General features: G+C 40.9%; 1 protein-coding gene across 13 annotated transcripts in view; it reads left to right on the top strand.

Annotated features, from left to right (window-relative positions):
• The window catches only part of MYBPC1 (myosin binding protein C1), a 90,452-nt gene that overhangs the window by 21,034 nt on the left and 51,400 nt on the right, over positions 1-18,018 (top strand). For 6 of the 13 annotated variants that reach the window (XM_035126767.2, XM_035126768.2, XM_035126759.2 and 3 more), the window contains exons 4-11: positions 3,261-3,302; positions 5,865-5,900; positions 6,274-6,297; positions 7,255-7,290; positions 8,131-8,235; positions 9,330-9,478; positions 11,602-11,719; positions 16,019-16,067. In XM_035126767.2, the coding sequence (XP_034982658.2) occupies positions 3,261-3,302; positions 5,865-5,900; positions 6,274-6,297; positions 7,255-7,290; positions 8,131-8,235; positions 9,330-9,478; positions 11,602-11,719; positions 16,019-16,067 (559 nt within the window). The remainder of the gene's footprint in view (positions 1-3,260; positions 3,303-5,864; positions 5,901-6,273; positions 6,298-7,254; positions 7,291-8,130; positions 8,236-9,329; positions 9,479-11,601; positions 11,720-16,018; positions 16,068-18,018) is intronic. The other 7 variants (XM_060279916.1, XM_060279915.1, XM_060279910.1 and 4 more) reach the window with 6 other exon arrangements.

Genomic DNA, 18,018 nt, shown 5'->3' with positions numbered 1-18,018 from the left:
AGCCTTAAGACTTTCTCTCCTATAGTCCTCCATAATGCCTAGTAGTAGTAGTAGTAATAATAATAATAATAATAATAATAATAATAATAATAATATATTATTTATACCCCGCCCATCTGGCTGGGTTTCCCCAGCCACTCTGGGCGGCTTCCAACAGAAAAATGAAATAAAATAATCTATTAAACATTAAAAGCCTCCCTAAACAGGGCTGCCTTCAGGTGTCTTCTAAAAATCTGGTAGCTGTTTTTCTCTTTGACATCTGATGGGAGGGCGTTCCACAGGGCGGGCGCCATCACCGAGAAGGGCCTCTGCCTGGTTCCCTGCAACTTGGCTTCTCGCAACGAGGGAACCGTCAGAAGGCCCTCAGTGCTGGACTTCAGTGTCTGGGCAGAACGATGGGGGAGGAGACGCTCCTTCAGGTATACTGGGCTGAGGCCATTTAGGGCTTTAAAGGTCAACACCAACACTTTGAATTGTGCTTGGAAACGTACTGGGAGCCAATGTAGGTCTTTCAGGACCGGTGTTATATGATCTCGGCGGCCGCTCCCAGTCACCACTCTAGCTGCAGCATTCTGGATTAGTTGTACGGTAGTTTGCAGGTCATCTTCAAAGGTAGCCCCAGGTAGAGCGCATTGCAGTAGTCCAAGCAGGAGATAGCCAGAGCATGCACCACTCTGGCGAGACAGTCTGCGGGCAGGTAGGGTTTCAGCCTGCCTACCAGGTGGAGCTGGTAAACAGCTGCTCTGGATACAGAATTGACCTGCGCCTCCATGGACAGCTGTGAGTCCAAAATGACTCCCAGGCTGCGCACCTGGTCCTTCAGGGGCACAGTTACCCCATTCAGGACCAGGGAGTCCTCCACACCAGCAAGCAAAACACACACACCCAGCCTTCCACAACTCTTAGGGGAGCGTTGTCCAACCTGGTGAGCACATGCTGACTAGGATTGATGGGAGTTGCAGTCCAAAACATCAGGATGTTACCAGGTTGAACAAGGCTGCCTTGGGGTGTGCCCAGGGTAACTATTTGTTTCCAAGTAACGATGAGGATGCAATCTTCAGTGCAATCCATGCTACATAGTTCTAAATTATGTGTTTCAGAGCAAGGTATTAATTTGCATTTATGGAATGCTAGATCTCTGTCATCTATCCAATATCTATTTTATTTACAGAAGAATTGAATGTATAGCAGCCTCACCAAACTCACTATGTTATCCTCCAGTGACTCCGTTCTACATTTCTGTTTGTCCAGCATCATCATGTGTGTCTACGTAACTACCAACGTACTCTCACATATTACATTCCACAATGTGCTTTCATTCATCTTCATTTTTGTGCTGAAGACATAGCTACCAGAACTGTGCTCATTTCCTGAAATAACAACAGAAAATTAATGTACTCATTTCTTTCTTTAGGTTCCATCCAGGCATCCACCCATCTAATAAATTACCTGCATGTTTCATTTTCATCTGTCTAGGTTCTGTGATCTCCTCAAACATCTGATTGTTTCCTCTGTGATTTTGATTGAAGTTTCCATCAAAACTCTGTATAAAATCTCAGCTGTCTTTTATAGACATACGTAGATGTCTATATTTAAAGGTTATGAGCAAGCGTAGCAGATCTGGCAAGTGGACATAGATAAAATTTCATTAGTACTACTGGAGCCTCCCCATCAGCAACTTGCAAATATGAAACAGCACACCCTCCTGCTACATTGATGACATACTGCAGGGATGGGGACCCTTTGACTCCCCAGATGTTGCTAAACTGCAACTCTCATCTACCCCAGCAACCATGACCAATGGCCAGAGATGATGGGAGCTAGAGGTACCCCATGCCTGACATACTGTTAAAAAACCATTTGATGTACAGTATAGTAAAGAGGAAGGTAGACCATACCATAGACTTCTGGGGAAGTGTTGTTATCTCATTGATTCTGCTCAATTTATTTGTTTGTTTGCTAAATTGTTCATTAGCTCTCTCCTGCTGCTCAACTCCCATCATGCTGGCTCTGACACTGGAGATACTAATATATTAGTAGCCACTGGTAGCAATTTTATCCAATATTGTCTAATTCCCCTTTCAAGTCATCCAGTTTGGTGGCCATCACTACGTCTTCTTCTAGCAAAGTGCTGCCATTTTAACTGTGTGAAGAAGTAAGTTCATTTTGTCATTCCCAGATCTCCTACCATTCAGCTTCAATGGATGACCCAGGGTTTTTCTCCTTACCTACATTCTTCCTACCATGCATAATTTTGTATATTATGTTTCTCCATGCTCATTTTTTTCCTACACTAATTTTTTTTTATAGTAAAGCCTTTCCTCCCACCCCTTGAATCATTTTGGTTGCCATGTTGTTATGATAATGCAGATGTGGTTGTATTGGCATCCACAGCAAATGCCTTCATGTAAGGGAGTAAGGGACTAAGAGCATATTTTTTGCTAGCAAGGTTGCTGTTGAAATGGGCCAAAAGTGAATCTGAGCCATTCTACCAGGTCACCTCCATGAAAACTACAATCAAGCGGGCTGTAGGCCCCTCCAGCCATATTAGACCATCATTGCAATGCTACCTCCCTAATTTTTCAGAAGTGTCCTTGACAAGCTCCAGCATTACTCAACATACACATCCCAGGATGAATAGGAAATGAAATATAGACCACATTGCAGTACTGTTAGCCATATGTTGTAACTACTTATAGTCTAAGTATGATGCTTTGCATCTGCTTAATATTAGCAAGTTCCCATCATGAAGCAAACATCAGTCAAGGTAGATCTGGACTGGTGAGGGATAAGATAGGCTTTTCTGGATGAGAGGTCAACTTCAGTTGTGATAAAACTGCATGTGTAGAGCTCCACTTGTACTTTTAGATAGAAGCTCCCTTTATAGGTGGGCTGGCAGAGTGGAAATAGATCGGCAAAGATGGTTAAAATTAGGTCAACTTTCTTCAATCAAGTGAAACTGTTGCTTTAGTACAGGCATAGGCAAACTTGGCCCTTCAGATCTTTTTGGGACTACAACTCCCATTATCCCTAGCTAACAGAACCAGTGGTCAGAGATGATGGGAGTTGTAGTCCCAAAACATCTGGCGGGCCGAGTTTGCCTATGCCTGCTTTAGTGAATCACCTGATCTACCCAACTGGTATACGTCTTCTTTGTGGTAAAGAAATCTGTTTGCACCAGAATGCCTTCCTCTTGTTTAGCTCTTTTCATAAGTTCCATTATTAAATATATTTATATTCCATTAAAATTTTACTTGCAGAAGAAAAGGAGAGTGAAATAATGATCGTAATTCTACCATCAGGTCTGATATTCTTTGGGTATTTGTTATCTTTTGAACAGATGATGTTGCTAACATAGATTAGATCATCACTTTCTCATTTTTAAACTGATCGCTCTTGAATCATTCTTCCATTTTGATTAAACAACCACTCCATCCAGTCCTAGAAACTAAAGAATTAGGAAAGATGGATTGCTACAGGTTTTTTCTCCATCCCATCTGTCAAAGCAGTTCTTCTACCGTATGTTACCTTGATATCCATAGAAGATTCACAACACATTTTAATATCCTGGGATGTACAGACTGGTTGGTATTAACTGTATTAGAAAATACAGATGGCACTGACTGGTGAATCTGCAGTTGTCACCTTGCACACCAACCAGCTGCTTTTTGTTCTTCCAGTTTCTTACACCATTCAACAATATAATAACAAATTAGACCACTCTTTTGTGTGATGATCATCTTCCACTTGGATAACAAGCATGACATCACGTATATTGTGCTGACTGAACTGAGCAAATTACATTTTCCCGTCATGTTTACATTGACCACAACAAGAACACTATTGTGAAGAAGACAGATGAGTGTGAATTTATGCTACTTTAATTGACTGCCAGTCTTGGAGCCAGTTGTTGCATTCTGATCAGTTAGCACAATATTCATATTGTTCACTCATTTATCATAAGGCTATCATTTATCATGATCATAACGCTGAAGATTAGCATCTTCATGCCATCTTGCAGCTCATGGAATTTGCAGGTGTTCCAAACCTAATTGTACCCAACAGAAATAATTGTTATTGTTGTTGTTATTATTACACATCATTTTCCTGTGATCAAACGATTCCTTCTGTGTACCTTTAGTGTGAGTCAGTGCTTTGACTTCCTATGAAAGGGTCAACGTGCTAATAGTTGGCCTCAAAAAGCAATGTCTCAGTACTGTTGAAAACATATTTTTTTAATGCAGTTTGCTCATCTTAGTGGTACATGGGCAGTATATGTTTAATTCTTTCTCTGTTCCATTTTCCCAGCTGCTGTTTGCCCTATTGTGGTGGGAAATGTGGTGGTGTTTTCCCATGTGGGCCAAAAGTAGCTGAGGAGGAAGTTTTGATTGTGAACAGAGCATGGAAGGAAGGTTAATATAACTTTCTCCACTGCTGCTGCTAGCAAATTGACAGCTGCTCGTATAGCTACATTTCATTATAAAATAAAAGTCAGGAAACTAATAACAGATTTACAGTGTAATGTGTAGTTTAGCCTAAGAAAATCACAATAATTTTGAAGCACAAATCAAGTCTGATTCCTGCCTTTTTAAAACTTGTGTTAATGGGCTGCTTGAAAATGCACTTGCTCCATATATAGAACTGCCTTCACTTCAAAAGCATTTACTCATATGAGTAACATAATTTTCAAATTTTTGATTAGAAGCATAACCTGATTCAGGGACACCATGCATACTTCCATGTTTGCAGGATCGGGACTAATCACATAAGTAAGAGCTTGACTACTCATGTGATTGAAAATGTGACATCCTGGCTCCAAGTAAATAAACAGAAGTCAAGCCTCTGATTATTTTGGAGCCAGGATTCACCTTTTCTGGATGATTTCACTTGAAAATGTGTTTCTTACATGGGTAAGTGGGTATAATGTTCTGAAATTCTGAATTATTTTGTTCTTCATATTGTGTGCCTTTTCTTAAAATGGCTTGATTCTTCTTCTCATCAGGAACTTCTTTAAATCATTTAAGTGCAACTTATGGATAGCAAATTTCCATAAGTATATTTAGATTGCTTTAAAAACATAAAGACAGAGTGTTAGACAGACATCCTAAAATGCAATGGAAGTGGTTTTCATGCAATGTATTTGAAAGTCTACTTCAACCATGTGGGAAATGTCTTCATCACTCATATTTGTTCTGTGGCCTTCCACGGAGGTAAAACATAAGTAATTCCAGTATTATTTAGTTACAGTATAAATATTGTACAGTATAAATATTGCCAGTGACTTTTTAGCCTTTTTCCTTTCATTTGCCCATCTTAAACTTTAAGTCTTTATATAATTGTAATAGTGGAGTATTAGGGGATGTGTCGTGGAATTAGGATGACCTAACATGCATATTTATTGGTTGTAGCTCAATATATTAACATCTTAAATCTAGACCACGCTAATTATCACATCAAGTATATATGTGCTCTTCTGCTCTCTAAATTATGGGAAATGTGTCAATTCTAAACAAAATTCTTATTGCTTCATTATTTGCAATAACAAATAGGTGGACTCTTAGGCCCTGTTGACTTAGGATGGGAAAGAGCTAAATATGTGGTTAACTCTTCCACTAAAAGGAATGGGACCTAAGAGTCTTGATTTTGATAGGACCGAGTGAGATCTTTGTTGATCATGTAAGTGATATAGTTTTTATCTAGGCAGCTTGTCAGAATTTGAAAGAAGAAAAGGTAATGGTTGAATCTCATTATTTTGGAGCCATCTTCTGCCAAGTGATGGAGTCTTTCCCCCCTAATTATGGTGTTATTTTTGTGTATATATATATTTATATAAAAAACCCTTTATGTACACATTTTACTTGCAGACGGGAACGTCAGTGAAATGACATCCTCTTCAGAAGGTCAGATCTATGGTTGACCTTGATTTTCATTGTGGCTTTTTTGTACTCCATTTCCCCCCTCAATATTTCTAACATACACAACCACTCTGAAAACTCTCATTCATACCCATGTTTTAATAATAGATCACACGTTACATCCCATTTTTTTGTACTTGCGTGAATCATTGAAGTTGACCATTCCAGCTGCTCGATCCCATAAAGCTTTATCCATCAGTTTGCAGTTTTCATTACCAGTGTTTCCAGCTATCATGGTTTCCCTTCCTTCTCTTGCAGGTTCCTCATTATCATTCATATGTACTAAAAAAAAGGATAACTTTCATTCTTCCTTTTCCTTGCTTGCTTTGTCTTACTTGTTATGTATTTCTTTTTACAGATGAAGATGACACTTCAACTGCAGGTTAGGAGGTCTATTCCATTTTACAGTGTTTGTCTGCTGTGATGAGGAGAAATAACAAGAACTGGTTCTTCTGTTGTCAGCTATGAGCCCATTTAACTAGTGGGTTGAAGGCCTGTTAATAATAATAATAATAATAATAATAATAATAATAATAATTTATTATTTATACCCCGCCCATCTGGCCGGGTTCCCCCAGCCACTCTGGGCGGCTTCCAACAAAACAGAAATTCTAAAATACAGAAATCCATCAAACATTAAAATACAGAAATCCATCAAACATTAAAAGCTTCCCTAAACAGGGCTGTTGCTATTTCTGCAATAGGATCCCTCCATTGTCCCCATCTCCAATGTCCAAGAGTCACCCAATAAGTGTGCAAAGGGAGTTTCTTAGCCACTATATGCTCCAAAGCTAAGCATTTAGGAACACTGAAAACACAAGGTGCTTTTGTTTCAGGCGTATGGTGTGCAAGTTCTGTTGCATACAATGGAACTTCAAGGGAAACACAACTTGTCACTCTGAAAGAAGATACAGTAGTGGATTTATATCCAGTCTTTCTATCTTGCTGGAACTCACGGTCCCCAAATTGTCCCCTAGGGCTGCATCCAGCTAGGTTCTACTCAGAGTAGACCAACTGAAATGAGCAAACCTAAGTTAGGCATGTCCATTAATTTCAGTATACCCTCTGCATATGACTAACATTGGGCAGTGCCCCTAGGAAGAGATCTGCTGGATCAGGCCATTGTTCCATCTTGTCTGGTATCCTACTTTGCATAGTGGCCAGCTAGATGCTGCTGAGTATATGGCCTCAGAATATGAAGTTTCCATCTATACATCATGGCTATTAACCACAGATAGACCTATGCTCCATGATAATAGCTCCCAATCCTACACAGACAGAAAAGTAACCAAGGTATAGCTTTTGATTTGACATCATCCAGTTTACTCTTACCTTTCAGGTGGGACTAATCGGTCAGGAGAGAGAAAGGACTCAGGTGAGATTTTCTAAAACAGAAAGGAAATGAGGAAGAACAAAGACCCCCCCAAAAAACATTCCAATTTTCTCCTAATGCAATAACTATTAATAAACAATTTATTGTAGCTTACTTTTCGACAGATGCGGTTGCTGACTTTTGTACCCTTCACGCTAACCTTTGCTTTTTGTTTTATATTCGTTTCAGATCTAGAAAAAAGATCCTGCTCCAAAGCTTCATGAGGTTCCAGTGTGCAAGCAGAACTCCATGTGAGCAAGGACTTCTCCATGCACTTCACTGGAGTGAAAAGAGATGCTTCTGCTCACATGGAGCTCTGGAGCACAAAGGTCAGCCTGGTGCCTTCCTCTCCCTGGCGCCCACCAGATGTTTTGGACTACAACTCCAATTTCCCCTGGATATTTGCCATGCTGTCTGGGGCTGATGGGAATTGTAATCCAAAACAAAACCACTGAGGGCAGCAGGTTACAGAAGGCTAACATAGATCATTCCAGAAAATAAATCTTTTAGTATATCATCTATACTGTATATATCTATTAATATAGAGCTATTTATTTATTTATATTTGCTTGCTGTGAAAGCAATGGCACAGACCAGCACAATAGTATAATTTTCCATCACCACAGACAGGGCACTTCCATTTGGAAAGTTGTATTCAATAAGAATTTTCTATCCTTTTGCTTCCAATAACATCATGTCAGGCTGAAAAAGTGTGATGGAGAACGTAAGTATCCTTTGAAGTAGTAGTAGTTTAAAGAAAGGGCATGTTAGAGCTAAAATAAAAAAATTCGATTGCAAGGTTTATTGCAATAAGTTAATTTATCCCCTCTTTTTCCATATTAGTATGGTCTATGGGAGATGGCCCTCAGGAAGAAGGAGATAAGCAAGACAATTCACAGAAATCCCTTTTATTTGTTGAAAAACCAAAGGGTGGAACAATTAGTGTTGGTAAGTGCTGTAACAAAATGTGTGTGTGTGTGTGCGTGCGCGTGTGTGTGTGTGTGCGCGCATGTGTGTGCGTGTGTGTGTGTGTCTATTACACATACATGGGATTCTGAATAGGGCTATACCTCCTGTAGTTTCTGGTATTCTCAAATGATCAATTAGTCCTGCATTGCCCCTTTTCCCAAAAATATTTAAGACTGAAATCTTATGCATATTTGCCTGGAATAAGCCTCACTAAGCGGCGTTTCCGTGCGCTGCTCTGGTTCGCCAGAAGCAGCTTTGTCATGCTGGCGACATGACCCGGAACTGTCTGCGGACTATAGAGCGAGATGAGCGCCACAACCCCAGAGTCGGACACGACTGGACCTGATGGTCAGGGGCCCCTTTACCTTTAAGCCTCACTAAACAAAGTGATGCTTACTTCTGAGTAAACATGCACAGAATTCAGCTATACACTTATACCTTATGAAGCTCAAAAGACTTTAATATACCGAGATTATACTTTCAAATTTCATATGGAAATAAATTTTAATGGCTGATTAATCCAGGAGCACATATGAAGCAGCAGAGCCCTTTCTAGAAGTTAAAATTCAATCATCTAGCTATTTAGAGGAAAACAGGAACAATGCTGAGGGGCTCAACTAATTATGGGTTTATGTAGTTTTGGAATGTATGGGATTTTGGTCACTGATAGCTCAAATATAACAGATGCGCTTACAACTATATATACAAACTATATATACTGTATATAGAAACTGTATTTAGTTTGTATATGGGGAGAAATTAAATTTGCATTTAAAGGCAAACCTACCCAAATCATACTTCCTAAACAGTACACAAATTGCCATCTTCCAAAATTAATCTTTCTCCAAATTTTATAATGCAGTTTTTCACCCATGTGACATGTACAAAATCACACATATTTTTACAAAAAAATGTGTGTACTAGGCAAAATGTCTATACTAGGAGAAATTTACACTAAAATTCTAATAAATCTTCATGAGGATTTAAAAAGTTCCACAAACATATTGCCAGGTGTCTATCATATGAGTAGTAATGTTTCTAATGTGACTCATTTTTTCTTTTGTTTTCCCAAGGACAAAATATTACATTTATAGGAAAAGTTGAAGCCCAGGATCTTCTCCGAAAGCCAACTGTTAAGTGGTTCAAAGGGAAATGGATGGACCTGGCAAGCAAAGTAGGGAAGCACCTTCAGCTAAAGGAGACATTTGAGCGCCATACCAAGGTATGGAGCGATGGCAGGACTCAGTTTTGTTGTTGTTTAGTCGTTTAGTCGTGTCCGACTCTTCGTGACCCCATGGACCATAGCACGCCAGGCACTCCTGTCTTCCACTGCCTCCCGCAGTTTGGTCAAACTCATGTTCGTAGCTTCGAGAACACTGTCCAACCATCTCGTTCTCTGTCGTCCCCTTCTCCTAGTGCCCTCAATCTTTCCCAACATCAGGGTCTTTTCCAGGGAGTCTTCTCTTCTCATGAGGTGGCCAAAGTATTGGCGCCTCAGCTTCACGATCTGTCCTTCCAGTGAGCACTCGGGGCTGATTTCCTTAAGAATAGATAGGTTTGATCTTCTTGCAGTCCATGGGACTCTCAAGAGTCTCTTCCAGCACCATAATTCAAAAGCATGAATTCTTCGGCGATCAGCCTTCTTTATGGTCCAGCTCTCACTTCCATACATCACTACTGGGAAAACCATAGCTTTAACTATACGGACCTTTGTAGGACTTGGTAGTAAGGACATAAGCTCAGGGGGTGAAGCACGGACTGAACTGGACATTTCATGAGATAGGTAACACGGAAAACTCAAACATTAAAACAGGTTATCTCCAGAACTAGCTCAGTGTGTGCTTATCAAGATGGACAAGGTCGTGGAGAGGTTGGCACATTGCAAACACACCAGCAGAACCAATCTGGTGCTCCTACCAGTTCATTTGCACCAGAGGTAAATCCGGCATTTGAGCAGGATCTCATTTACCTATTTATCAGGGTTTGACCCAGACATGCCAGTTCAAGGACTTGTGCTATGGGACTTGTGCCCACTTTTCCCCTTGTGTGCTCTCCATGCCTTTCCCTGCTGTGGGGAGTCAGGAGAACCCCCCCCCCCAGCAGCAGTAGAGGAGAGATCAAACCACCTGGCAAGCAGAAATGTTTGTGAGGATGGAACAATTGTGTTAGCCCACAATTGGACTCCACCTAGGGCTTGTATTTTCTCCCACTATGAAATTTGGTGGCTGAACAGTTTGGTGTCTAGCAGGCGCTTCACGTAGTGGGGGCTGAGGGTCTCCAGACTTCCATTTTTCAAGGAGCAGGCTGGGCTCCCCCCAAATCCTGTGGCCCTGCTCCACTTCTTCCTCCCCGCCAATGTCGTGCAGGGATTGTTTGATATTGAATAAAACTTAAAGGTAAAAAGAGTTCAGCCTCTGACATCATTAACAGTGCAATCTCAAATCCTATTGAAAAAAGGTTTAATTCTGAATAGTCATGTGCAGAATTGCCTTGTAAATGTACAAAGAAGCAGGAACACCCCAATTCAAGTCCCTGATTCCCTTTCAGCGTGGCTAAGTGTCCTTCCCTAAATTGAAATACTTGAGGAATTTGACCTCTGTGGATTCTTGTATGAAATTATCGAAACCATAAGAATATAAGACGAGCTTGCTGAATCTGACCAATGGCCTGCCTAGTCCAGCATCCTGTTCTTTCAGTGTTCAACCAGTGTGGGAAACCCAAAAGCAAGACCCCAGCATAGGAGCATTCTGCCCTCCTGTGGTTTGCAGTAACAATCCATCCTTCTTGGACTAATGTGTAGATTCAAATTTAGGTTAGCGTTTTTCCATTTCTGCAAATACTGAAGCACAGTTTTCAACAGCTTAAGCATATCAATATTTGCATTTAAAAATATATATATTGAAATAAAACACACTTTTAAATAGGTTTTTGAAATTTGTATTCCAATAGGATTGTTTTTAATTAGAATTTTTGTTGTGGGCTTATTGCTATGACAAAAATTACAACAGATGACTCAACAGCTTTAAAAACCACAGAGCAGAATACAGGGGCAGAATAGAATTATGGCTAAGAATTGTGCAAAAGTAAAGACAGTAGTAACATCCACTCATCTTTAATCCTAGTAAATTAATGTAGGATATAATATTTGTAGATGTTACAGGTAGGTAGCCGTGTTGGTCTGACGTAGTCGAAACAAAAAATAAATAAAAAATTCCTTCCAGTAGCACCTTAGAGACCAACTAAGTTTGTCATTTGTAGATATATGAATGTGTATGAATGTGTTTTCAGCTGCTGGGAATTTCCCTGAATTTAATTTAACAATTGCACTCTATGTTTGGATTTCAGATGTACACATTTGAGATGCAAATCATTAAAGCTAAGGAAAACTATGCAGGAAATTATAGATGTGAAGTAACGTATAAGGATAAGGTTGATAGTTGCTCTTTTGATCTGGAAGTCCATGGTAAGGATCCCTTTTATGTTTTTTTTTCTTTAACACAAAATATATAACATAATTTGAGGTCATGTTTGTCTGAACTCCTCCTGCCTATATCGAAGCATGCTTCAGAGGCCCACTGAAAGGTGTCTATAGGTTTCAGGCTCCTTTTTCTTATTTTTATCTCAACTTCAGCCCATTCAGAGGTGTGTTATTTATTTTGATGCAAATATGAGCAGCTAGTGATATAATATTGGGACTGTCTTGGAAGAAAGACTTGTGAAGGCTGAAATGTGTCAGTGAGAAGAGAGTTCTGCTGATGTGCTCTGGGCTCTACCCATTATGGGCTTTTCCTGGATTTTGCTTTATAGAGATGAGCCTGGGCTTATGTCTACCTAGAAATGAGAGCATCTGGAGGACATTAAGTTGAGCACACTAGGATAAAAATTGAGGTGAAGATATATGCTGTTGTTTCTGTTCACTAGGGAGTCCTGGGATGTGTAGCTTTGCTTTGAGAAGGAAGGGGTGCAAAGGACCACTGATAGAGAATTCTCACAATAAGAGTATGAACCCTGCTGAATTTCATCAAAGCCTGCTGAGCTCTATCCCACACTGCAGCAAGGGACTTCAATGAGTTCAACAAAACTTCATGTTTCTATCCTGTCTCCTCCACACACCCTCAAAACTGGGGAACCTGCCAGAGCAGATTTGGGGGGAGTGGAATATAGAGGAAGTCTCATTGTACCAGCAGGACCCAATTGGTGCATCATTGGATACCATCCACTGTTTCCCACAGTGACCTACCAGATGCCTCTAGGAAGTCCACAAGGCAATAGCCACCCCCACCCCCAAGGTTGCTGCTGTATACTGCCTATGAATATAGAGCAGGCACCCCCAAACTTCGGCCCTCCAGATGTTTTGGACTACAATTCCCAGTCAAAGAAAGGACTCCCCTTCAGCTCACCTCAGGATTAGCAAGGAATTTGCCTGCTGCAAACCCATCATGAGGCTCAGAGAGAGAGAGAAAGAGAGAATATTAAGTTCCTGGAATATCACTGTCCCACACTCAGTTGGAAAGCAACTTTATAAATTTTTGCAGAGAAGAGAATGAAATGCAATGCCGGCAGATCTTATGGTACCACAGTGTGCTTATGGGGTGTGTGCATTTGGTTACAGACAGGAAGGGCTTTCATGGTGAGGTATAATGACCCTTTTTTGCAGGATGAGTATATAGAGCCATTAAAAGCTACTGTCCTCCAGTAGCACCTTAGAGACCAACTAAGTTTGTTCTTGGTACAGTATGAGCTTTTATGTGCATGCACACTTCTTCAGATACACTGAAACAGAAGTCTTCAGATACACTGAAACAGAAGTCACCAGACCCTTATATATAGTGAGAGGGTGGGGAGGGGTATTACTCAGAAGCAGGGCCGTCTTAAGCACCTTTGGCGCCCTGGTGCGATGGATCCCTCCGCTGCCACCCGCCGCCCCGTTTTCCAGCGCGACGGGCGGGCGGGCTCAGCGCGCAGCGCGGTCTCCGAGGGCACTGCTGCGCGACAGGCGGCCGGGCTTAGCACGCAGCACTTAGTGCTGCGCGGTAGAGCGGCCGGCGGGAGGGCAGGAGCAGCTGCGTGGCGCCCCCCCTGGCTGGCCGGCGCCATGGCGCCCTGCACCACCCAGCCTGGCCGTAGAGCCGGCCCTGCTCAGAAGGTTGGTGGGAATGGGTGATTGGCTGACAGGTGTGGTAAACCTGTTGACGACTGTTAACGACTGCAATTGGTCTTACAGGAAAAAACAAGGGGTGGGATGGCTAAAAAATAGCTTTATCATGTATAATGAGATAAGAATCCAATGTCTCTATTCAGACCAGGTCTCTCCATTGACTGGAAAGAGAAGTTGCTGAATTGCAACTTATTACCAAACTTGAAACCATGGAGAGACCTGGCCTGAATAAAGACATTCATTTATTATCTATTCTAGACTGTTCCAACAACTAACAGCTCAATCCGTTCTTTGTAAAGATCCACAATATCTGTCAGTCACTGGCACTCAAAGTTAGGTTAACTATAGATTGTGGTCTATTTAATCCCCATGTATATATTCTATGTATAAATGTGTGGATATGAGCACAGGACTTATAAGACCTCCCCTGACCACATAAGCAGCATTCTAGGTGCCAGTCCCTACACAGACATGGCCATGTGAGTGGGGCGTTGGTCAATATTAAGTTATGCCCTCCTGCATGTAAGATCTATACACATAGTTGAAGTATCTGCTGTAGATGGACATTTGTTTACAAATGGAAAGCATTATACTTGCATAGTGAAGTATAATGACCCTCCTTTTTGCAGGATGAACATATAGTACCATAGAACCACCAAAGTAAAGGGAGGTCTAAAATTATTGAATTTTTTTGGCAGAGGTTTAGAGTGACTCAGACAATGGTGGGGTGATAGCTATTCCCCCTGGTTTCATAGAATTGTAGAGTTGGGACCATGAGGGTCATCTAGTCCAACTTCCTGCAATGCAAAAAATATTTTGCCCAACATGGGGCTTGAACCCACAACCCTGAGATTAAGAGGCTCATGCTGTACCAACTGAGCTGTTTATCAATTACTCAGTTGGGTTTGTGCGTGCTGTAAAATGCAGTTTGCACTGCAAAATGACTGCAAAACTTTGGCACCAGTTTGGAGGGGATTCCAAATTCCAGGGTTCATAGTTAATGAATTTATTCCGGAGTGACTTGGCCCCAGATAGGTCAGCTGTCGGAAGCTGAGAAACAGCAGCAGCAGCAGCAGCAGCATCACAGTGGATTTCATATCTCCATCTGGTGGGATTTCAAAGCTGTGGTGATGACTTTGACCCTCTGAGAAGCTTTTGAAGTACTAGGCTTCTACTAAGTCTGAGAAATAAGCAGCCATTGTAATTGTAAGTGCAAGGCTTAATATACTGGTATGTCAAGCACCTTTACATTTGCAACTGTGTGCAGTCTCATTGATCCCATGGGACTGTGGCATTAACATTTCCTTTATTTGTGGACTAAGACAAAAACAAAGCCTAGCCAAGTGCAAAGGACCTTCTCTGTCCCTCAAAATATTACTGTTGGGTCCTAAAGCCTGGTCACCTGGCCCTGTGGCTTCAGCTGCCAGACACATCTAGGCAAGCTTTCCAAATATCCCAGCCTTGCAGCAATCTGGCAGCTAACCCAATAGATGTCCATCCTAGGAAAACAAGCCTACCAAATTACCAAGGTCAGAGTGCTCATTAATCAGGCAGGGAGGCAGGACACAATTAATGGAATGTCCAGCAGCTGACTGCCAATTAACCAGACAAGCCTCAAAGTCTGTGTGCATTCATTAGCTTGTAGGCAAGGAGCCAGTCTGTCTGCGTGCATAAACTTTCTATAGAAGTGAATTGTTTTATCTGATTACATGTCTAATTTACACTGGGTGAAATTCAACTCCATGTTATTGACCATATTCAGATCTCTGAGTTGAATCAGAAGTTGTATTTTCATTGGGGATGAAGGAAATTTTAAGTGAGGTCCAGAGCTTAACGCTTAGAAGTTATTTACTTGGATTTTCTGATCATGCCATGCTATTGTTTCTTCCTTGTTCCACTGCTATTTTTAGCTTTAATAAAAAGAAGCTCCTTCCAGGTGAAATCAAATTATATCTAGTGTTCATTTGGGATTTCCTCTTCTTGTGTATTCCTTTGCTCTATAGCATCAAGTTCTGGTAAATTGTTTTAACAAGTAGAAGGCAAGTTGTCGACTTCTATAAGAAGTGGCACGAGAGCCTTCTTCACCTTTGTTGGTGGCAGCGAGACTTACTGCAATGGCTCCATTGTGTTTCTCACCTGTTGCACAGGTAGTAGATAGAGGCACCATCAAAATAAGGTCTCAGGGTTGTACTGGTTTAAAGGATCCAATTGTAGTGTATTATCACCACCCTAAAACCCACGCACATATGCTTTAAAGAAGGCTAACGAGATCAGAAATAGAAATGCTGTATTAAATACCAGAGTAAAGGATCTTTATTTGAAAGTTTTAAGAAATATGTAGAAAATGAAATATATACATAAAATCATACCTCCCTACATTAAAACAGAACATCTAATATACTTGTTGAGATTGTATTTTATAAACCAAACATTTAACACTGTGGTGATAATATCTGTGGGCACATACTGTATTAGGTATAAAAGTTCTTTAAATTAATCCACAAAATGGAACATAGTGTTGTTCTTGCCTTAGTTGTACTCATTCACTTATCCTTCATAAATTACAGAAACCACTTTTCTTATTTTCTTTTTATATATATATAGAAACTTCATCTGCACCATCAATCGATATCCGGTCTGCATTCAAAAGAAGGTAACTTCAAGTAGTTATCTTGGAAAGTTATTCAATTATGGGTGGTGAAAGCAGCACATGCCCTGAAATACCTCTGGAAATCAAGCTAGTTGGGAAAAACACAGCTAGAATGAACCTGTAATAAAAGCCTGTAACAAGCCTTTAGAAATGACACACTAAATTGAAAGCAGAGTATATGTTATAAAGGTGAATGTCTGTGCTTTTGAGATACACCCTCCTGCTCACTGTCGAGAAGTTAAAATGTCTACTCCATTTTCTGTAACCTATTATTGGTTTACACATTACAGTATTGTTATGTGGATGTTGTTCTTACATGCTCCATGTTTCCACAAGGGAAATTGTTCATATATGATAACAAAGCAGAGGTTTTCACCATAGCACTACAAATGTGCACAAACCCCCCCATGCATCTTATCAGTTGCTGACCACAGATGTCTCACCATGAGATAACGGCTTCCACAATGTAAAACACACACCATGTAGTAGTCATAATATGTATGTTACAGTGAGCGGTGAAATTCTGTGAATGTTGACAACGCCAGAAAAAATGGAGGAATATCTGAAAACCTGGATAACACCAGTGAACGTTTATAATCAATGAAATGCTGTTGTTTATTATTTATACTGTGCCTTATGGATTGACATAGGCAAAATGGACAGGACCCTCCTCCAAAGTACCTTACAATAGAAACAACAGAGGGAAGGAAGGAGACAGAATGATTGAAAGGGAAGAATGTGGAAAATCTTTAGTTTTTCTTTATTGTTTATGTCCTACTTTTCTAATAAAAATAATAACCAAGGTGGGTTGCCATTTCAAAAAAATAAAAATAAAATTCCAAGCCATAACGTAAAACAACCAAATCACAATATGAAATTGCACTACGAACAAGAATCAACAATAATTAAAACAGAGACAGCGGCCTGGTCCCCCCATGTAACACTAAACTAGGGCTTGCTATACCTGCCCCCGCATCCCGCCTCCCAGCCAGGAGGAAATGGGAAGGTTTCACTTCCATTTTCAACTAGCAATATTTATTCATTATGCCTAAACCCAGACAAACTGTGGTTAGTGTTAACTATAATTTAGGGAGGCAAACCAACTTCAACCCAGGATTTATAATGCTGACTCATCCTGTCCACATTTTGGACAAAGCAAACTGTGATTTGCTGTGATTTGAATACGAAAGTGAAAGCTTCTGGTTTTTGCAGCTGCACGAGAGGAGAGGGGGAGTGCACAAGCCTAGATCAGCTAGACTTGTTCCTGTACTGTATTACTACTCTGTGGTTTGGTGTTATGTCCAAACACAGCCAGGAGTTCCACTGGTGTGTTTGCCTCTTGGGGCAACCTCACTACGCTCCCCCCCCCAGTATGTTGCAGTGACTTAGCCAGATAGAAGTTGGGTGCAAAGCAATCATAAAACATCAGAAGAGACATCATAAAAATAGTAGGTCATTCCTTATTATTTTATTTATTTTTTAAAAGTCTTTTCCATCTGCTGAAAGATGAGAAAACCGGGAGCCTGGCAAATCACTGACAAGATCTCAGCATTTGCGTCTTCAGACCTTTAAACCTCCCCCTTAAATAAATTCAGACAAGACTCAAATTTTGGTTTGGTTTTTGGCAGAATTTAGGCCACAACTTTATTGATTACAGCAAGTGAGTGGTTGCATAGGCTCTGGTTTGACTAGCTCTCTGCACTGTTGCAGGTAGTGCTGACCCAGGGTACCAGCATAGGTCAGTCTAGGGTGAACACCCGGATAGGCGGAAAGCCAGGAACAGGCTATGTCCACCACCCAGATGTCCCCCTAGACTCGGGCACGGGCACAACCTCCTCACAGGGTTGACCAAACCATTGAGTCCCTTCACATAGGGATGGCGGGGGCACTTCCCCATCCCTATCACCTGAACCAGAGCCTATCCGCAACCTTACAAGTTGTGACGATTTGCTAC

Source organism: Zootoca vivipara, chromosome 10 (assembly GCF_963506605.1).
Source record: "Zootoca vivipara chromosome 10, rZooViv1.1, whole genome shotgun sequence".
NCBI classification, from domain to species: Eukaryota; Metazoa; Chordata; class Lepidosauria; order Squamata; family Lacertidae; genus Zootoca; species Zootoca vivipara.
Note: the sequence above shows the minus strand (reverse complement) of the source record. Positions and strands in the feature narration are given on the sequence as shown.